Source organism: Anarrhichthys ocellatus, unplaced genomic scaffold, assembly GCF_004355925.1.
Source record: "Anarrhichthys ocellatus isolate YVR2014 unplaced genomic scaffold, GSC_Weel_1.0 scaffold17, whole genome shotgun sequence".
Lineage (NCBI taxonomy): Eukaryota > Metazoa > Chordata > Actinopteri > Perciformes > Anarhichadidae > Anarrhichthys > Anarrhichthys ocellatus.
In genome coordinates, this window is record NW_022280047.1 from 1738917 (window position 1) to 1762055 (window position 23139).

A 23139-nucleotide genomic window follows, 5' to 3' on the forward strand; every position below is an offset into this window, starting at 1 on the left:
GGACACTACGACACGTGACATCAAAGTACACGTGCAAATCAAATAGGCTATAGCCCAGTTAGCTGGGTCTTTTTTTTTTAATATGAAAACTAGGGCTGTGGTCATATTTCCTGTTCACGGTTTATAGTGCAGTTGTGTGAACAAAGAGAGAGATCCTGAATGTGCTACAAAGAACTCCAGAGTTCAGACGGCCAACGTGTATATGATCAGCGTCATAGAGGAGCACGACATGAAGAGTTATCATTTATGTATGGCGATAACTCATCTATAGTAAAATATCTAAGCTATCACCCCTTTTGATTTTCACACACAAACTCTCAACAGACCACACTCAATATTCAACGAACGTTTTTTTTCCCCCCACGACAAGAAAAACTACGATAGTGATGACAGTACACTGTTGCTATGGTTTCTTGTAACACAGCAACTAAATGACTTATTCAGTCCATTTTCCACGACCAAGGCCTTAAGACGGACCCTGAGGGCAGCAGAGACCCCCCCCCCCCACCAACCCCCCAGTACACCCACTGGTGAGGATTACAAAGTATCGGGGATGGGCTCTTTCTGCATTTTGGAAGAGGAATGTTCGTCCTACCTTATTCTGAAGCAGCAGCAGGCTTTGTCTGACTGGTGTCTGAACATTCAGCGCTGCCTCTAAAGAAACAAAAGGACATGTTAGGGAGCCTGCAGTCGTCTCGGTGCACAATATCGGAGCATTTAAGACCAATCGGAGTAAAAGGAGGGGATATCCAAAAAGACGCAAATCAATGATTATCAAAAAATAAGGGTGTTTGGGTACTTATAGTTCTGCTCTTGTGGGCGTAAAGAGATCCATTCATATTTCATATTCTACAAAACTTCGGCAGATGTGTGTCCGTGTGGGTGGGCGAGCACAGAAAGGTCAGGACACGCGAGGGCTTTTTTCACGCCTGTATGAACTGTCCACATCTCCCACGAGAGGAGAGGGATAAGAATGAAGCCTTCAAGGAACGAAAGTGGGGCATCTTCAGCGTGATTAGGTATTCACAACCAGACAAGCCAAATCAGAGGTAATGGGAAGACATCAGTGCCGCGAGCAAAGACAAATGAGAGAGGAGAGGGACGAGATGTGAGGGAGAGAAAACCTCTGACTCAGAGCTCATTTGATTGCTGTGAACTGCTTTCTATCTGGCGTGCGGTACGCGTCCGCGCTCGCTGATGTGCTCCGTCACACTCTTTTGGAAAACCAGCGCTGGATGGACATTGCTTTTTACTTTAATAGAGTCAATCCATTTAACTGCCAACAGTTGCTACACACTCACCCACATATGCGGGCACTTGAGATGTGTATTAGCTGGTGTATCAACATGACACAGATACAGGCTTCCCTCCTCTCCATCAGAGGGTGAAATGACACAATATCTCTGATCCTTTCAGAGCTTCAAAAACATTGTATTAGGCCTCAGTTGTGCTTTCAATTGCTCTCATTTTACGCCATTTCATCCTTTTTCTGCCAAACCTCAACCCACACATCAGGTGGGTGTTTTTATTAATAAAAAAAATAAAAATAAAAAAAAATAAAAAAAAGTTCTTGTCAAAAAACAAATCTTGCAAGTGGAATATAACCCGTTACTGATTCATTTTGATTCCTTAAAGCATCCCCGTTACATTTGGTTACTTAAAGTTGCTGTGAGGAACTTTTAAAATGGCAATGAAACATTATCAATTTTATACAGATGCCTCTATATGACCTACATAAGTCAACGAGACCATCAGCGAGAAGATTGGCTGTTTCTATACAGTTATTCTTAGCGCTTGCGGCATTAAATATCAACATCGTTTACAATGCTAAAACCGGGAGAACGAATACAAATGCATTCAAACTGGAAGGGGAAAATAATAAGGCTACTCCAGCCAGATGAAATGACGAGCTGTCTTATAGATAACTTCAGGAATCAGCCGCTCCTCGTCCATTACAGCACTTTCAAAGCCAGCGACAGGAATTCAGCTCAAAGCGCCGCTTTCACTGACATTACAAAAGAAATAAAGCAATCAAACTGTTTTTCCCACGCTGGTGCTCAATCTCATTGAGAAAAGAGGTATATTTAAAATTTTTCAATATCAACCATCAACGACTGAGAACATGATTGCCGATGGCACCGCCGATTTATTAATGTAAAATGTATTCATAAATTGTAGAAAACTCCTAATAAGTCTGCTGGGGTAATCAACTAGTATCTTCCTACGTAAATATGCGTTTTACATTTTGAACTGCAATATAACACCAGACAGTCTAAGCTCTGAATCCCTGTTGGTAACATTGAACACAGAGCAGTGGGCTCCTCTGTCACAGCATCAGTTATCACTCAGCAAACTGTTGTGTAGACATATTTTTTGGGGGAAAAACATAATGTTAATCAGCGTAGGCCTGCTGTATTGTGACTTAGTTTTGTTGAATCAATCAGTGGAGACGTGTGCTCCTTAAAACAGGCTTGTGCTGTGTTGTGAGAGAAGTTATGAAAATGCTCAAATTCAGATTATACAATATCCATAGATGGACTAAACTATGCTTGTGCACAGCACATGTCCTGTCTTTCACACTTTAAACAGTTAAAGTTGCATGGTTTATTAAATTAGACTCTGCATCAGTTTGTCCATGCAACTATCAATTTTACACTGACGGTTGCCCAAGGGATCATTTGCAGTCAATACACTGGGACCTCTGATCATTGGATTGCTATTGACAAGCTACTTAAATGTTCTTAAAGACTGCAGACTCCCACGTTATGCAACTCTGCAATAAACCACACAAGCGTATTTAAAACTATCTAGAAATATGAGATGTGTACAAACCCCTTCCTGTTATTATTTCCTTTCTGTGAGACCAATAATTTATCTGATCTGATCATACTCGGCATGTTTGCAAAGTATGCATACACTGGACGCTGTCGTATGTCAACATAAAAAAAAAAGAAGAAAAAAACATCTCAAAGCAGCGGCACCACCCATCAAAGAGGACGCTTATCTCGAGGATGTATACTCACAGTAATTCTGCTCACAGGAAGTAAATAGGAGGGAAATAAAATGACAGTATCATTGCATTATAGACATTACAGACATTACAGACCATGCACATGGCAGCAAAACAGCCCAGCAGGACAGTGACTTACATGAAATATACGCTCACCTCTTCCATTAACCTATTTCAAATCAGAATTAACTCATTTCTATGTCGTCTATACCTGAAGTAAATAGTTTATGCCATCATAATAACATAATGATAATTACTCAGTAATAACCCCAGGTAAACTGTGTCTGCAGTAGTCAGCTTGTAGTATTTGCAAAGCTCTGTACGCCCACATGTCTGTAGGTGTGCTGAGATATTTTTGGCCTGATGAACATCAGTCGAGTCCCAAATGAAAGTGATGTCCTAACTTCCCGGATACCTGACTCGGACGCTTCCGAGAAACGATCGATTGTTCATCAGTTCACAGCAGAGGGTTGTGACAGCCTAAATGCACCGAGACTCAGTGCAGGGAGGAATAGGGCATTTAAATAAACCATACATCTATAGTAATTAGTTTGATCCAAGTATTGCATGAATTCATATTTAATGCCATTCGGAGCACACTTTTGTGCAGGGGGCAGTTTTTTCCTCCGCTGCACAATATTTATTACAGCCACCGATGTCGTTGGTGCTCTGATAATTAAGATCATGTCCAAAGAGACACCATGTGCTTTGCTCTGAGTGTTTGTGCATTCCTGTTATTGGATTTCATCAGTGCTGCATGCAATTTTACTTCCGTGGAATGCAATAGCAGCAGTTGCAATTGCAGCTACCAGTAAGCTTTTCATCCAGCATGAAGGCTTTCTTTCTTTGTCTTTTAGGCTTGAGGATATGTTCTCTCTATTACAAGCCACCTGCTGTGTCTTGACACTGGTTAAAATACTGACTAGAACAATCAGTGTAGTGTACGCGAAGTACGACTCAACTACTTGACCCTATTTCTGGTGATGTATGTATTAAATAATTCAGTCTGAACAGAGCTGAAACACTTATGAATATCTACTTTTCTGCCTTCTCCTCATCTGCAGTTGTATGATTTGATTTAAGGATTCATAATGAAATTTTCAGTATTTATGATTGTGTGTCAGCCACGATAAAACTGACACAGATGGCCCCATGTAGGAGAAACGCTGATGTCAGTGTTGATGCCACGTACAAGGCTTCTTCAAGGCCTCCAAACAGGGTTTACCCTAGCCAGCAAAATCATGTGTAGTTGTCGGGCAGATGAAATTGTCGATGCCCAAAATGTCCATTGCGAAAAAATGTCTGAACCCATAATGGCAAACATATTGAATCTGCAAAAGCCCCACAGGCGGTGATCAGCAGCAGATGGGTTGTAAAAGCACCAGGGGGAAATTCTCACGAGTCATCTGATTCAAAACATCAATGAAACATCCAGCAATGTCACAGACAGCAATCTGTTATTCCCGCCATACCAACAGGTGTAAAATGTACAAAGCAGACAACACTTAAAGTTAATTAGTACATCTCCAAAATAGCACCAAGGTTTTCTTTGATAGGCCGCTTAAAAGGTATAATATGCAGCATTTAGTCGGTTGGTGTCTGTAAAGACAGCATTCAAAGTTGGCCCCTCCTCGGAGCGGAGTTAGCGAGAACAGAGCAGTGAATCCCAGAAATAAAATGTTATTTCCTGATTATTTCCCGCCGATTACGGTCTGAAGCAGAAATAAACAAATCCACACAACCCTGCAGGAAGGGGCCGCATTGCCCGATTTTAAATGAATAAAGCTGAAGCGAACGATGCAATGGTAGGGGAAACGCTACTATAGGCTTCTGTATTCATTGCTGTGTGCACACAATAAAAGACTTGGAACACGTAACGTATGCTGATACTGTCTGTCTGTCAATTATTAATCACTACCTCCCATGGAAGACATCTGTGTCCACTGTGGGGAAATAACAACTAATCATGCTGTAATCGTAAACATCTATTTTGATAATCGATTAATCTGTCAATTAGGACTTTGATTAATCGGATGAGAAGAAATACATAAATGCATGTTACATTTGTATATTTTTGAAAAAAAATAATAAATTGAAAGTTAATCGTTACATTAATCAAGCAGTAAAAAAAAAAGTATTATCTTTAGAATAATCGATAAATTAGTCGTTAGATTAATTAATAAAAAAAATGATTGTCAGGCACAGACCCGAATCAGATATTGCCCAAGTTTTAGACTTTCTCTGACTAATTACATGAAGTATTCCAAAAACTCTGGCAGATTTGTGTCTGTTTTGATGGACAACTCACGATCTTCCGTCTGCACCCCCCCTGCTTCTGTGATGAATCAATGTAGCCGGGCAGTTTTATCAAGCATTAGCTTTAAAATAGCTCTATAGGGGGGAGTTAGCTTTAACTCTATCAGGGGGAGTTAGCTTGAGTGCGAGTGGTGCGATGATGACAATCCAGGCTGTCATACTCTCCTCAAACTTGGTGTCATTATTTTTCCCCCTTTATATTAGAGATGCGCCGCTCAATCGGCTGCTTATCAAAACCTGACAGTTTTCAGCTGATCATCCCCAGTAAACGGCCGAGTAGTTTCATATTTCCAATATTCATCTCATGTGCCGCCAGCGCATGATAGATTTACGTCATATGAAGACAACATAAAGCTCACAATTTGTCCCAACTGCAGTTTAAAAATAAGCTGTGAAGGAACATCTAAGTTAAGACACTTATAATTGATTCCAATTGTGCATGCTGCTCAGAGTAATCGCAGTGACCAGCTCATCTGCTGACGGCACAGGGTCTCTCCCTAGCACAGTCCTGCTTGGGAGCAACTTGAATAAATACAGTTGTTTGAAGGAGATGTTTACACAGCAATAAAAAAATAGATATTACAGAAGGAATTAAGTTTTTCAAACAAAGTAAGGATTCAAATTAAAATACAACATTGATTTAACAATGTGTTTCTGCAAATAACCACTATTGAAGAACAAAGTAATAGATAACATTTTGAATTTTTGGCAATTAACACCGACTTCGGGAAGTTAGCCTGGAGCTTGGCTGTCAATCATAGTTCTTCGGAAAAAATTGTTAACGGAAAATATTGTAATCTGCAGGTCAGAAAAAAAAAAACAGAATCGGCCAAGAAAATTGCAGTTAGTGCATCTCTACCGATTTCAAGACAGCGGGAAGATACAGCGATTTGACAACTTTGAAAGTCAAATGGTATGAACGTGGCTTTACTGGGACAATTAATGGCACTGAGCCATTACAGGTCAAAATGTCTGCTGTGAAAAAATTTGCATCTCAAAACACTACACTGACTTTCACATTATCAGCATTGAGATATGAGATATGTAGTAATCATAGCCAACTATTGGCATTTATTATTGTACAAAAAGGAAAGCAAAAGCTCCTACCGATATTGTACTTTGCTTTTTATTGCCTTTTTGCTGTCTTTTTAAGTACTAATTTAACCTAAATGTTTAAAACAAAAGATGATTTATGTCTTTCTGGAGTCTTACATGGCATTTCAACTTAACAAAGAGCTGCCTACATAAGAATAGCCTTTTGTTCTCACTGAAGGCAGAGACACAAAGATTTATAGTTCAGCAGTCAGCAGCCTTAAGATGTGCATAATTAGTTTCCCCCTGCATAACCAACAAGTGTAAATACTGCAAAGCAGACAAGATCTGAAGTGAATACATCTTCTAAGGGCACCAAGAATATATTTTAAGACCTTACCTGTATTTGGAGGGCGAAATCACTGGCACAAAGCAGCCATTGCTAAAACATGAATCCACGTGTGGTACAACCTGGGTGTACAAACAACAGCTAACAAGTGGCCTTGATAGGGATGTGCTAGCTTTTAGCCATAAGCTAACGTTAACCGTAGTATGTGCCATTAGTTTTAGCTAGTTTAGAAATTTAGCAGAGCCACAGCTTTTCAAGACACACAAGTCATGTTGTCGAATGAATAAAAATGCCAAAAGTCAAATAACTAAATATACTGTGGTGTCAGCATGTCTAACGTTAGCATAGCCAAAAGTAGGAAGGTCGTACCGAAGTTTGTACTTTCAACTTCTACAGTGAGCTAACGTTTTAGCATGCTGATTAACGTTAGCTGTGTAGTGCTAGCATTACCATTCCAAATAAACACAAAAGCCCGTGGACATTTTTAACCCTACCCCTACAGTTACAGATCAGGGACAGGTTTACTAACTTATTAAATATCAACTGCCCGGTAAGCAAACATCTACTGACATCCGTTCACCTGTCTCCTCGTGCGCTCCCGGTCTGCCTCCCTTGCACCTGTGCTGAACCAACCCAGGTGTTAGCAACAGTTTATGCCCCTCGTTCAACTAGTTACATCGTCTATTTTCGGAATCCTTGGCACACATTCAAAACCCCAGAAACACTTACTACAGCTTTGAAGATGGTTCGATATTCCGTCCGCTGCACTTAAAACGTTATTTTTCTTGTTGTTTTGTACCCGTTTCTCAAATTACGTCTCCTAATACAAACAAAACTCGTGCGCCGGAAGTGTCATAATATTACTGATTTGTGCCACGTGAAGTTGAGGCGTTGTATAATCTACCTTAATGTATTCATGTCTATTGATCATATTTTAAATTACTTTTGAATAAATATTTATAAATGAATGTTTTTTATATTTAATCTTGTATGGTATCACCTAACAGCAATTTAACCTTTAATAACTGAGATGCCACTCATCCACAGTGACTAGCACTGAAGCTAAGATAATAGTAGTTTGACTAAACATCCCAATTTAAGGTCAGCTTCCCAACATTTCCACCTCTTACTATTTCCAGAGCTTTCAACTTTGCAGGATTTTTTTTTTCAAAATAATAACCGTATTGTCAATGAATTTGCAGACAAAGAATAGTTATTAAAAGAGGAGAATACTTCTGCAATTATTTAGATAGCCATAGCTACTATTAAAAAAATATTCTGCATAATTAACATGATTGTATAACACATTTATAAAGCCTGCAAAACATAGATCCGTTTAATACTTGTATAGTCATATATGTAATTTGGACACAGCCCGGCAACACTGGATCCTTTTATTTTCAATGGAAGTATAATTATTGCAGATCACCATGTAGTATAAACTGTAAAGAAAGGGTTATAATCTGTTATTTAAGGCATGTCAAAGCATTATTATGGCTATTAATATATTTTATTATGTATCTGTTTCCTGTCGTTTGCAGTGGTTCGCTTGAAACGGCTTGTCCTATCAGTGCAGTCCATCTCAGGTCCCACCCTGACTTTTAAAGGACCCAGATGTGAGGATCTCGTGTTTGAGTGGAGTTAGGCCCTCTCTGTGACCTGGCTGTGTCGTGGCCACGTCCGTGCCACTGTCTCTCCCTTGTGTTTCGCTGTCCCCCCTCTCGTCCTGTGTTTTCCATGTCCCCGGTTCGCCTATCTGTGTGCGTAAGTGTCTTGTTCCCATCTTGCCACTTAACCTGGACCCCACCTACCAGCACACCTGGCTACAATCAGCTCATGAACCCACAGCAAAACACTTCAAGAAAGGCAGATAAACTGTAGTTTGGAGAGTAGAACCAGACGGATAAGAGACTCGCAGACTGTTGACTGATCTCAAATATTGGAGTGCAGAAGCTGTAGAGACAAAACAATGCAAAAACAAAGAACTGGAAGTTTAGCTGCCAATAAAAAGCAATGGCTTGTAACTTGACTGAATGGTAAGCCTCGAGATTCCCTGCAAGGGTGCATCATGTCTGTAGCGCTGAGGTTTATAACTGAGCCATTTTTAACAGATGGGCAAATGGAGAGCTGCGTACACTCGATTGTGCACACAACATCAAGCACTCAGTGCATCTCAAATCTACCATCGCCCCATTTAATGGGAAGCAAGACACAGTGGGAAGGATTTTCTCCATTGTAGGTGCATACAAGTATTGACCAGGCCTTGAGGGAGTTGACATTCATCCAAGGCAATTTTACTGATTAGTTTTCTTTCCCCGGGTGAAGGTATGGTAATCAATAAAATCACCTGGGGTGGGCCCAAAAGATCAAAAAAATCATTCCTCTTTTCCTCTGTGACATGAAAACTGATGCTGGTGTCACTTTGTGGCTCTGTAGCAGAAGAGACTATGTTTCATCTCCAGGGAGCTTTTTCAGCTCGGACCATACACAACATATGATACCATTGACAAAACATGATCAACATAAATTGACAAAATGCAAGTATCGGAGTATAATAAATCCTAATTTCACATTTAATGGGTCCCTGTTTTAAGTTGTTTTCTTCCTGTGTCAAAGCTGTATTTGTTCTATATTCTTTTGTGGCAGTGGAACGAGCTGAAAACATTGACATGTTGTCAACTCATGAAGTAATTTTTCTTCATTTACACACGTAAATAATATATAAAAGCTACGATATTTAATTTGCAAGAGAATGTGAAGCAGGACATTCCTCCTGAGACTTACATTAACATTTATATGGAGTCGTGTCTCTGGCCACTTGACAAGTCCAATACTCACTCTGCTTTCAGGTCCGTTTTGATCTCTGCCATGGCCCCCGAGGAAAATATCTGGCCCCTCAGCTGGTTGGTAACTATGTCTGCCTGCTGATTGGTGCTGGGCGAGTAGCTACACAGTGAGTTCAAGGGGCCAGAAAACCAAAACAATGAGCTAAAAGACATATTCATAACATAAGTGATCTATTGTTGTAAAAAGTATCTGTTGCAGCTTCAATGAATTCACCATGACGAGCCAATGAAAATAATGTCATGACTTTTTTTATTTTTATGTAGGACTGGAAATCTCTCAAGTTATTCAAGCCCAGTGTCTCTCAACCGTCTCCGTATTGCAGACACGACTCACTCTGAGTCACCATATATGCTTTGAATATTTTAATTGCTATACACCGTGCACGTTCATCTGCACGCTATACATGATGCCGATAAAGTATTTAGTATACTTTCAGTCAGGCAGAATACTGAGATAATTTGGCATCCACCCACAGGGGAACTGAACAGAGGGCACAGATAGACTTGCAGCCAGACATGATGAACCCTTGGAAGACGTATACAGGATTTATCACTGAGAAAATTGGCTTAGAGTAAAATATGCTTTGGCACAAACCTCATTACAAGGCTCGCATGTTTGCACAAAATTCCCCTGATAGTCACCACACACAGGAGTTCATTCCCACAATGCAACAGAGTAATTCCAGTGATCCCGTTACCGTATAGGCCACGTCAGGCACTGGAGGATGACTCTGCAGTTGCGTGCTTTGTGTTTACTGCTGCTGCATGAGATCCTTCACAGATCGTTCAGCAGCGTACCGTTCCTAATGTGACTGTGCTTTGTGTGCTTTGTGTGTGTGTGTGTCCATTGCATGACCTCACAGGTCAGGCAGCCGTTCCTCCTTTCAAGCAGCCAACAGACGGCAACTTGTGTTTTCCCTGTGTCACGTGTCATCACAGTTCACTTGGTGGACACGGTACTTGATAAGCAATCTGGAGAATTTCTCAGCTGTCAGTCAGTGACACCCATCCCTATCAAATTACCCGCTGCCCTCCTCTTGTCTCTGATCACATCGCTTCACACAGTGACAGCCACAGGGGGAAATCTGCCTTCAACGGTCGCAGGCTGAAACGCTGTCATGTGTCGTGCTGGAACAAGAGTGTGAAATGTCCTTTGAGAGGATCATACATTATGAAAGAAAAAAACACTTTTGTCTTCCTGAGCATTTAGACCTTGAAGGGGAAGAATTAGAGGGGAGTGACTACATATAATTTAATGTTCCTTGTGTGTACTGGTTTCATGCTTTTAAATTGCTTAAAATGGTTTCTTACAGCAAAGGCCACTCTGGACTGCGGGGATTTTCTACATCTCTTCTCTGCAGTGAGTTTCAGGGAAAAATCTCATCGACGTCCGGCTAAATGGCATTGACATTGCTAAAATGACTGGCATGGGAACACCGTATATGTGTACTTCAATAAGTGCATACCCTTTTCTGGAATATGGTGTACAGAGTGATATCTATTTGGCACAGGGAGGGTTACAGGAAATATTTGTCTTAAACGTCTCAGACGATTTGTCTCAGAAGTCTGCCAGCAAATCAGATAGCAACGAGGGTTTCTTCTCTTTGCAGGCGGACACACCGATTTCTACCAAAATATTGCAGTGATGGATATCAGAAATATTCAAGCATTAACACAGAATGCTGCTATATATGCCTGCAGGAGGGATCTACTTTATCTTCAGTCCTTGTATGAAGAATAATTGAAAATGCAGTAATATGATAATGAGTACTGTCTACACACGGAAACATACATACAGTATGTGCTGGTTGAGTGCTTTGTGAGTAGAGCGAAGACAACACTGCAGATCTTTGAATCTTATAAAAGAGGTAGAAAGAGATAATCTCTGTGTGCCGAGTTCTTTGTCTGGTGGCCCCATTCTTCGGTTTCAAAGTGGACTAAAAAACATATTAATACTTTTTTTTTCTCGAAACTACAGTAAAAAGTTTTCAAACCCTAAGAGAGAATAACAAAAAAACAAAAAAACAAGGATTGAATGTTAAGACTGTGTTAAGAAATAAATGCCTCTTTCTCTGGATGCTCTCCTCCTGTTAGTCACAAGGAGCCCTTCATCCACACTGATGATGAGAGGCCGACTGCTGAAATCAGTCACTGTTAGGACTTCAAAGCATGGGGGGGGGGACTGTGGGATGATGCCAGCAAACGAAGGTCAGCAGCCTCATTTGTAAAACGGCGTTACAGTCAAATGTCTTCTTGTGTAACGATGCGAGCAGAAATCCACTATCAGCAGTTACTGTATTTATAACTGTTTATTCAAGCCGTCCTGTATTTATAAGAGAATCTAACTAGGCTTGAATTAATTTTCTTGTTTGGTGCACGCTTATAACGTTTCTTGCCAAGATCAGAGGACTGATACGGTCATTAAATACGAAGCTGGAAGCGAAGAGACACTTAGCTTAGCTTAACACAATGACAGGGAATAAGGGGGAAAGCTGTGGCTCCGTCCAAAAAGGTAAAATAATCTGCCTCTAAAGCTCAATAATTAACACGTTATATTGTGTTTGCTTAATCCTATGTTAAAAAACAAAGAGTATAAACGTCAATTTTGGCTTTTTTGGGTTGACAACGAACCTCTCGGAGTTCACTGAGTCCGGCCAGAAACACATGACGCCCCGTAAAACCGCAACTTGTAAGGGGATTTTGTTTTGGCTACTGGCTGTAGCTTCTGACTCTTTGGCAAGAAAGAAAAGAAGCGTTTTTTCCGGAAAAATTATTCTTAGAAAAACAGGATGACATTTTTTTGTGTATGTGTGTGTGTGTGCTGGAAATAATAAATGAGTCATGAGTCTTCTAAATATAATTGTATTTAATCAAACAGACTCCATAGGTGCACACAAACTTTGTCGGATAAGGTACACATGAAGTTCATCTATATTACTTCATAAAACATGTGTTTTGGTTCCAGGTGATTTTTTTGTGTGAATATAGTGGCAGGCATCCATGGTAAGTGATTTCAAAACTACCTTTAAGTGTGAGTCCGAACGACACTTTCTCACACTTCATTGAAACAAATTTACTGCATCAATGTGGAAGGAGTCCCAGACTTTGCACATCATGAAAAAAAGGATGTAACGTGGGGTCAAAAGGTGTGGTGAGTAAAACGGTCCATTATATTGAATGAAATTTGCCTTGGGATTGTTTGTAATGGAAACTGTGTCAGTCAAGTCAGGCCAATTTTCTTTATACAACCCTATATAACAAATGGCTGGTAAACGATGGATCAGGAGGGACGTCAAGCAGCGTCCAGGTGTCGACTTACTGCCAGAGCCTGAGCCTCGCCACCTCCTCCTCTCCTGTTGTGTCCAATAATCAGCCCACTGTGCTGCTGTGTGGCTCAGAAAGGACACGACACTTTCACATTCACCCGGCACATCCGGTTTGTCTTAGTGAACCAAAAATGACACACACACACACACACACAGACACGGAAACTCATACTGTATGTCAACAAACATCCTTCCCGTTGCATTCGCATAAACTTTTCTCTTCTCTCTTCTTTCGGTCAGCCACACACTCACACACACACGCACACACACACGCACACACACACACACACACACACACACACACGCACACACTCACACACACACACACACACACAGAGTCCACTCTAGAAAGATTTGAGTGTAAACATTTTTCGACAAGATTAATGTTTCACTGATTACTGTGGATCACTTATACAGCAGAGCGCTGCTAAGGCTTTTGCTGAAAATGACAGCTTTAATCTTGTTTGTTTTGTTGATGTTGATGGTGTGTGTGTGTGTGTGTGTGTGTGTGTATGCCCATGTGACAGCCTGTGTGGCCATGTACAGTATGTGTGTGTGTGTGTGCGCTGACATTCATAAGTGCGTATCTGTTTGTGCGGTTGAGTGTTAGTCATATGTTTCTCTATTTTAGGCTTGAGTTTGTTTCTCTTTGTGTGTACGTGTACTTTGATTTGGTGTGTGTGTGTGTGTGTGTGTGTGTGTGTGCTCTGACTTTTTGTTTGTTTGTGTTTGCCTCAGCGTGTGTGCGCGCGCGCATGTGCAAAGAGAATGTCCATGCATGTCTGTGTGTCAAAATGAACTTTGTGACCTTTCCATGATGGCCGCGCTAAATAAAGACGCAGCCCCCCCCCCGCCTCTCTTCATATTGGGCGACCTTGCTTGTGAGTCGTACACAACTGCACATCTCCTTGGTTGGGTGTCGATCCGTCAACACATCAACTGCAGATTTTATGGCCGTTTGTCAGGCAGCACGAGTACTTTTCAATCAGATGATTCAACTCTGCTTTGGATTCCCCTCAGAGCTCTGGCTAAGATTTTTTTTCTAAGAAACAAAGCACTAATAGAGTTATTACAGCAGGACCTGAGGCTCCCCCGTGATAATAATTTGACAATTCGGCCTCGCGAGTCTTGTCCTTACCAACACCAGGAGGCACAATAACGCATCACTGTTTATGTCCATGAAAAACATGAAGGTAATTGTGTCCAGAGGGAAAGCAGAAATGAGCCTCATTCCGAATTCAGTGGTGTCTGAAAGTCATCACACTTCCGGCTGTGGAAACGGACTGGCTTTTACTTTTTGACACATCTTTTGTGCGTCAATTAGTGAACTTTTATTTTGTGTTTTTTGTAATCTGGTTTATTCGAACTCACACACTCACACACAGACACGCGTGTCTGCACTTGTGAGGACTCTCGTTGTAAAAATTCTCTCTCTCAGTCAATGCCATAAAAACAGTCATTTGTGTCACCGTATCTCACTGGAGTAGACTGCCATACTTTATACCTATTCCTTCGATGCATTTGGTTTGATGTAAAGTTAATGTTTGGAGCAATTTCTGATATTGTAACTCTGTTCAATACAACTATAGTCATCCCTGCAAGGGCTCTTGTGGGCAGCTACTGTCTTTCTACGCTTTTTAAAACTCTATCTAACTTATTTTGGCATTGTGATTTTACCTTCACACATTGGCATATTAGCAGTTGAAGCCGGAAGGAATAAATAGTCAAGTCGTCCACATAAAAGAGGAGAAATCACTGTTAGTCAAAAAAGTAAAACAATCAAATGCAACGTTATGAATAATATGAATATCTGATAACATTTACACTGCCAGCAAAGAGCTGCTAAGATGCAGTCAGGAAGATTAAATATGTATTATTAACTGTATGTGGTGTAACGTACAAACCTGTGCTAATTATGTACTTGTGTGATCCCCGGTAAGAGCAGTCGTTGCCAGGGTAACAGATACCAGAGGGCCAGGTAAACAATAAACAACTGCATGCCCAACCCAGAACTCTTTAACCACGTCTTTGAAGAAAATGCCCTAATATTTCACACCATCAAGGTTTAAAGCTTGATTTGGTCCTCCCAAAGGTAGAACTGCACACACACACACACACACACACACACACACACACACGCACACACACACAAATATACATATTAAGTGTATTCTCACTTTTAGTCTTATTTTAGTTTGTGTACTTTTTCTTTTTTCGCTTTTCAGTACACACACACACACATAAACTGTTGAGTACCGATACGTTAAACAGCCACACTCCTAAAGCGATTCTAATCATAATTGCCCCGTGCCCCCTAAAAATTATGTTTTTATCACACAAAGCGCAAAGTGCATTTTAATACCCCCACCTTCATGCGCTCCTTCTCTCATTTCTCATCCTGCCTCTTGGGCGTTTTTCAGCCGCCAAATTACAGAGTGAAGAAAATCTATCTGCCATCAGAACGTCCAGGAGATTGGAAATGGAAAAACGCCAGGACGCCCTCCAAACACATACATATTCATACTGCCGAATGCCACATCCATCATAAACCCCACAATGAGCATTAATGTGTGTCTGTCCGTGTGCACCTCTCCTTGCGTCTGAGCTTTGCGCGCGCAATTTCTTCTCAAGGCTACTACAGTGTGGAAATAAGAGGCTAATGAGTATGTTGCGCCTCACGCTGACTCTCCGGAGGGTCCACTACCACCGGGTCAGGCCTGCTTTATATTCCAGCTGAGGCTATAAAGAAGGAGCAGCGTATATAAGGTCTCTATGGTGGCCATCAATTTGTGTGTGTGTGTCAGTGTGTGTGTATGTGTGTGTGAGAAGAAAAAGCAGGACAGAGGGGCTTAATTCAGTGCTCAGAAATCCCCGGCCTGCCCATCAACATAAATCAATTACTATTCACCGTGGGCCTGCTGACCTCAAATATAACAAGCTGTCACTACAAATGTGTGTGTGTGGCTGCATATGTGTGGATTGAGTCCGCTTCATGACTGGAATACAGTATGTGACACTCAGTGCAGAATGAGACATTCAATATGTGTGTGTGTGTGTGTGTGTGTGTGCATATGTGATATTTGGCAACATGCTCCAACCCCTTATGGACTTCCTCTGTGTTTGTTGGCAGCAGGCGACATGCTGCTGCAGCCTACTTCTCATGTGTCCCACTGTGGTAGGACATTTTTCCAATGAACATCTTGAACTTCCATCAGCGATCAATGTGGCGGTCTATTTCCTGAAGTTGCGTTGCCATTCGCTGGCTAGCAATTGCTTTAGATTGCGCTTGGGTTCAATGTGTATATGCTGGAAAAAACAACAACATGATTCTGTTAAGACTCTTGTGACACTAACTGTTTGTTAATTCTCTTCCCGGAAAGGATCTTTCTCCCTCGTCCCTGATGTCGTATCATGTGGGAAAATATATGAAATGAACAAGCCCGGTGAAATGACTCATGCGTTTTCAAGTTGCTTTATTTTTTTCTGAACTGGAGAGGGTTTGATGACAGATGGGGGGGGGGGCAGGAGATTGCAAAGCTCAGACCGTGCAGTTTGGTCCAAACACAGTATTGGAGAAGAGACAATACAGGCGGTTTCAGGCGAGAGGACGTGATAGAGAGGCGGATTACTGCATCCATCACCTGTAAGCCATAAGTCATTCTTAGTATAATAAACAAAGCAGCAATCTCAACACATAAAGCCATGGTAGGGAAGGGGATTTGAGCAGCGTTGCAACTCAGATTCATTGGAAACGGCCATGAATTGATGGCCTCTGTTGCGTTGCTGTAGCTGTTGAGAGAAAAACAACCGGTTGTATTCGTGCGCGGAGCTCTTGCTCTCAGACATTTTGTTTTGTCAGTTATTCGAGTCTCCGAGCATCTCCGTGTGGGATGGATTGTAGCCTTAATGTCCCGCACAAAGCCTGCAAATCATCCAACTGAAAAACTGGCTACGGGCCGCTGTTGGCCTTTTTCGTGTTCGATCACTTCTTCAGGAAAAGTTTCGACAGCAGCGCCGAGGAGAGACTTCTGCTCGATATATAGATTGTACATCCACGAATGTGCTTGAGTCTCTGATTGAACCTTTTCTTTTTTTTTCTTAACCATGCTAGATGAAACCAAATGGCAAACATAGCATTGTAGTCTCTGCATTGTTGCACATAACTCAAAGTTCACGTTCCTTTGGTTCAACACAAATGCATCCCCCCCCCCCCCCCCCCCAAGCTCAAATACAGCTCAACCCCCACAAAGCCAGAGCTCCATCCTTTCTAATTCAAGGTTTGAAAAAATCTGTACAGTGTTCTCGCTCTTTGATATCTGTTCCACTTTTTCTTTTTTCACTTTCAGAATAAAAGCACAGTACAATAAATAGGTAACGGACAGAAAAGACAAAAATCGTTTTTGAAATAAATAATACAGTGTTTTCAAACATTGCCTCCCGTCACAGGTCACAGGTCACAGGCCACACCCTAAAATACAAAGTGATGCTTCGTTAAAGCGGACACAGAAGCCGCGTGTCACTGAGTCGGGTCTGGTGTCCTGTGAGGCTCCTTGGTCCCCTTGATGGCGATCCCTAAAAAGACCCTTGGTTCAGAGACACATTTCCGTACTGCCGATCTGTCCGTCAAGTAGAAACATTCACAAAGGGATGCCTGCACCAGGAATTCTGGACTCCATTCTTATATCAACGTTACAGTAGATCTGTAGCACCCAGCAGCCGGAAGGAGGCACTGTCACTCTCTACAGGAAAACACCAAAGTCAACACGCACACACACGCGCACACGCACGCACACACACACACACACATTCACACACACGCGCACACACACACACATACACACGCACACACACACACACACTCATACAGGTCAGCAGTATCAATTTGTAAATTGAATTGTCGCTGCTGACAGCCCTTGTCCCATTGAGTCGATAAGCCTGTGTGCTGTTCACATATACAGACACTACAAGCTGACAGAGAGCCTCGGTCTCATGGTGAGAAAAAACAAATGCACCATTCATATTTTCTCAGCTATAAACCCAGTTCACCATGTGGAGGCCCACTGCAGGCGGCCATGTGCCAGAGGCGTTGGTAAAGAGTGACTCAGCCAAATATGGCTCTCGCAGTAACCCTGTGTAGGCGTAATTAGGGCTAACGTTACACATCCATAACTGCATTGTTCGTCTGTCGTTTACATGCAGGCAATGTAAATGTCAACCTGCTTCATCAGATTTCCGGAAAACAATGTCGAATAAGAAGCCTTTTTTTTTTTGTTCAGTCTTCAGCAGATGCTCCTCCTGTTGGACACAACCTCTGAAGCACTTTCAAGAGGCTAAAACAGTTTGGAATGTCTCTTAAATGTCCAAATACTGAGTTCATTAGAAGGAGTCCAGTCCAATCATGTGTGGTAGTCCAGGTAAAGTTAAAAAACCAGGGAATAGCCAGCTAGGAGGATGAGGAGGATCTCACTTTCTACAACAACAGCGAATGTGGTTCTCTTTGAAAGTCCAAAGTCTTATTGTGTCTTTCATGAAAGGCCAAAAAAGCCAAGAGTGTCAGTACAAACAACCTGAGTGTCCGTTGAAGGCCGACGCCGAAGGCAGAGCTGTCTGACGTGTGCCCGCCCTCCTCATGAAAGCCCCACGAGTTCGGCTGTTCACTTTTATCTTTTGCTATCACATTTGAAATTGTCAGCAACCTTGTTGTTGAGATAAACATCGAGGGACCCCATGTTTGCCACGCGGCTTTGGCAAATTAAGACTGCAGACAAATCACTGCTCACTTTGTGCCCCCCGCCCCACCCCTTGTGCTCTGTATTGATGAATAAAAATGTCCCCAGGTTCACAGGGATCTAAGGTCACTTTTCCTTCTTTGTACTTTCTTCCCCCATTGCTCCATAAATATCATACATTAAACTGTATTTTAATTGAGGAGTTCATTCTCAGTGTTTTCTCTTGCGTTGTCTTTCTGCACCGCCCAGCATTATCCGTTGTCAAATGTGATCTGGAGATAAAACTTTGCAATCAAAGTCTGATCGGCGACGCTGAAGTGCTGAGCAGTGAAGTGTCTGGACTCCCATGTCCTGTTGTCACCCCACACACCCTGTAAAAATGTATGTGCGTGTGTGTGTCTGCTGCAAGCTGCCTTAAATTGCCTGTTTCGCACACACTGGCTTGTAAAAAAAAAAAAAAAGAGTCTCTCAGTTCAGCCCTTTGAGTGTTCTGAAAAATGGAAATGATTTCGGGTTTTTTTTCATATGCCTCTGAAATTGCATGTTTTGTTTGTGTGTGTCAGTGCGTGTCCTAAACAGCGGGGCTGTCTACTAAAAGAAAGTACCCTTGGTGCTTCTGCACAGTATCTTTTTGAAGGCCTTTCTGAAGTCTTTGTTGAAGATGGTGTATATGACCGGGTTGAGCGAGGAGTTGCAGTAGCCGATCCAGAAGAAAAACGTGAAGAGGGGCCCGGGGATGGCGCACGTCTCCGGGCACACCGCCTGCAGGGAGTAAGAGAAGAAGAACGGGAACCAGCACACCACGAAGACGCCGATGACCACCGCCAGGACGAACGTGAAACGCTTCTCCCGGTTGACCATCGCTTTGCGCCTCGCCGCCCCGGGGTTGTTGTCCATTTTGGACTTCCACCCCGGCACTAGCCGGGCCCCCTTCGAGGTGGCGATCATGTCCCGGTAGCGCTTGACCGAGGCCGGGGAGTGGACCCCACCCGGTGACCCCGGCATGCTGGCGCTGCCTCGGCCTCCCCCGTGGCTGTGCTCCATGTCACTCTCCGAGCTCGAGCTGTCGCCGTTGTTGTTGTCAGCTTTCTTCCACCCCTGCCGCTTGCCCTTCTTCCCCTTCTCGTTAGTCTTGGCAGGGGCGGGCTGGGGCGCGGGGAAGGGGGGGCTAGAGGACCCGTGGGAAGAGGTGTCATGGCAGGTCGTGACAGGGGTCATAGCGAGAGAAGGGGACGGAGGTTGCAGGAGGTTATTGGAGGTGGGATACTGGGTGGTCTGCGTGTCTCCTGGGCAAGGGGAAAGGGTGATGGCGAGGGTGGGGGGTCTGGTGTTGGAGGTCTTGTTGGATGAAGGAGGCGTGCTCTCCTCGTCCTCCTTCCCGTTGGCCTCGACGCGTCGCGGGGGCTGACTCGGCGTGGCGGAGCCCACCCCGTCCTTCCGGGGCTCTCCCGGCGGGCAGCGCGTCCTCTGCTTGGCGATCTGGTAGATTCTCACGTAGACCAGGATCATGATGAGGCACGGCGCGAAGAAGGAGCCGATGGTGGAGTAGAGGATGTACCAGCGCTCGTCGTTCAGCTCGCACTGGGGCCCCCTCTCGCTGCCCTCCTCCCCTCCCTCGCTTTTGTTCAGCGAGAGCAGGGGCGGGAAGGAGATGGTGGCAGAGATGAGCCACACCACCACGATGGCGGCTTTGATGCGCTTGGGAGTCCGTTGGCGGCCGTACGTCACCCGGGAAATCGATAGGTAGCGGTCCAGCGAGATGGCGCACAGGTGCACGATGGAGGAGGTGCAGAAGAGCACGTCCAGCGCCAGGTAGATCTCGCACCACAGGGATTTGAAGTACCAGTAGCCGAGCAGCTCGTTGGCCAGGGAAAAGGGGATGATGAGCGTGGCCACCAGAATGTCCGCGGCGGCCAGAGACACCAGGAACAGATTCTGCGGTCCCCGGAGAGCCCGGCTGGTCAGGACCGCGATGATGACCATGATGTTGCCAACGATGGTGAAGATGACCATCAAGGTTATGGCGGTGGCGAAGGCCGCCGTGGCTTCGGGGGAGTAAGGGGCGAGCTTCATGATGCTCTGGTTGTGCACGGAGGCTCCGGCGCTGCTCACGCTGCTGCTGTTCCAGCCGCTCAGCTCCATGGACCAGCTGTTCTCCAGAACCGAGAAGATTTTTCCAGGAGTCTGTACAGAATACAAAAAAACAACAACAAAACATGTTTGGTCATTGAATAAACTGTCTCCAAAATGAATTTCACCACTACGGGTGTTTAATAATAAACTTGTGTGTCATGAGATTATCATATGGATTGTGCGCAATAAAACAGCGTTTGCATTTTTAAATAATATACGTGATGATAATGAGGTATAATTTGTATGGTATTTACCTCAGTTTTGTCCCTGTGTCGTTGCCAAACGGTAGCTCCCTTGCATCCTCCGCGGCAGCTCCGTCAAGTCCATTTTAAGCACGCAAACCAGTCCTGGGTAATGCGTCAAGACGCGGATCACTGCTTTTCTATTTAAAAAAGAACGTCACTTCGTAGAACAGATGCCCCAGCCACCCACAAAAAAAGTAGTGCCTGCTGCGCACCAACCTTTGCAGAGTTACAAAAGAAAAGAAAAAGCCTGAACAACTTATTTTGCGCACAAAGTTTGATCCTTTCTCCTCCCCTTCTCAGTGGATTAATTGATATCTTAAAGATGGGGGTATTCAGTTCATAAAAATGTAATTTAGGGTCATTTATAGCGGAGCGACATTGAATACAAGAGGGATGAGAGTAAATAATCCCGGCCCCTGTGCGATCTCCGTGCGTCCTTCTTTGGAGACGCGCGTTTAAGCGACAGTATCATCTGAACAGCGAACGCGGGGCGGCTCAGATAAAGTGAAATAAAGTCACTGTGCGATATTTACAGGTAATGAACAGGTGCTGATGTCTCCCCACCTTCCCCCTGCGAAGGATCGGTCTGACCGGGTTGGCAGCGTCTCCGGTCAGTCGACCCAAAACACAAAACTTGAAGTTAAAAAAACCTCGAGCTCTCCAGCTCTCGGTCCGGGTACAGATGCGCAGTCGAAACGCGTTGTTTCCTCGGTGGTGGAACTAGCCTCGCGAAGCGGTTTCAATCTGCGCGTCTCGGGAGCCGTCTCCGCTCTCCTTGGGGCTCCTGTCTCTTCAGAAATTCAACAGCCGCTCCGCCGGTGCACACATCACGGGCGTCCTCGCGGAGGCGCAGCATCATCTTCACTCGTGACTTGCGACGGAATCTAATGAGTGGGGTGCCTCCCCATCTCCCTCTCGCGCTTCGTTTTTTAGACCCAGTGATGTCACCGTGGAGCTGTGGGCGTCATGGGATCCTTATTTTCTCTCTCCCTCCTTACTGCTGACATTAAATGCATACCCAACCAACGCAGTTCTATTATAAATGGCTTGTTGGATTGCACCGCTTCGATCAATTAACTCCACGGGACGCTGCGGTGTCCAGCCGAGTGCTGAGCCGATGCCACCTGCTTTACAGGAAACATCCAGGGACTCCTGCACTTTTAATAAAGCTACTCGGTCATCATCATCATCATCATCATCATCATCATCATCATCATCACCATGCCCTTGATTATGGGTCACAGCACATTTGGCTGATCAATGCGTTCCAATCAGAAAGCCCGTGTTATCTCTGCACATCTTTAGACTTTGATCTTTCCACGCAGTTTCCACGTAACCTCCAACAACTCCAGGCATTACAGGGGCCAATAAAAAGAGGGGGGGGGGGGGGGATTTGTGCCCATGCTGCAGCGCTGTGTTGTGAATGTTCCATCTTAGGGATATCTTCTATATCCCAAAGTGGAAACACTACAGGCAAAAATATAGTTTTTCATGCACTCACTAGTGAGATTTTGGGCTATTTCGCTTCCAGACTAGTGAACAGAAAACATCCAAGATACACATTTAGGTTGTTTTTTTACTGCTTTGTCTATTTGTGTCTGTTGATTCCTCTTACAGTATTTTGGATAATGCCTCATTTGCACATTTAACATAAAACGTGTAATAAATAAGAGTAGTCTTAATGTAATGAACTGGGAGGTTTCATGGCGATATCTAATAGTCCTTTTTCACCCCCTATTCAATAGCGTCCTCAAAGTGTATGGCATTTTACAGTCCAAGGCTGAAACTCTTAGCCAGAAATCTCCACTTCAGTAGCACTTACATAAATCAAATGTTCCATTTTCTTCTTTTATATATATATATATATATACATAACAACAAGAGGATGACAAGAACTGTTGCTCTCCCTGCAGACTACTGGACATCGCTGCGGTAAAGTCAGCAGACACCTACATTTTAGTGCACCTATATGCTGAAATTCACGGTAAACGCATTTAAACGGCACAGATCGGGAGCGAGCGAAGGACTTTGAAAGTTAGCGGAAAGATTAACGTGAGACAACATCCGGTTTCTTCAGACGAACATCCGGTTTTCAGAATAAGATGCCAACATAGTATGAATTATATTCACATTAAGTATAAAACATGCTACCT

The 23139-nt window shown here is 43.4% G+C and overlaps 2 protein-coding genes across 2 annotated transcripts in view; both read right to left on the minus strand.

The window, feature by feature from the left end:
* The window catches only part of gpat2 (glycerol-3-phosphate acyltransferase 2, mitochondrial), a 122350-nt gene extending 114849 nt beyond the window's left edge, over positions 1-7501 (minus strand). Inside the window, exons 1-2 of the mRNA XM_031856517.1 lie at positions 7437-7501; positions 596-654 (exon numbers count right to left, since the gene is read on the minus strand). The gene's annotated coding sequence lies outside the window, so the exon portion shown is untranslated. The remainder of the gene's footprint in view (positions 1-595; positions 655-7436) is intronic.
* An 8815-nt stretch (positions 7502-16316) lies between these two features.
* adra2b (adrenoceptor alpha 2B) lies at positions 16317-21852 on the minus strand. Its single transcript, XM_031856103.1, has 2 exons — positions 20996-21852; positions 16317-20792 (listed from the first exon to the last, which is right to left on the minus strand). Exon 2 carries the CDS (start codon positions 20748-20750, stop codon positions 19200-19202), a length of 1551 nt encoding a protein of 516 aa, XP_031711963.1. The 5' UTR covers positions 20751-20792; positions 20996-21852; the 3' UTR covers positions 16317-19199.
* Positions 21853-23139: the final 1287 nt, after the last annotated feature.

Coding starts and splice junctions, on each gene's coding strand:
- adra2b (XM_031856103.1), bottom strand. CDS start 20,750: ATGGAGCTGAGCGGCTGGAACAGCAGCAGCGTGAGCAGCGCCGGAGCC.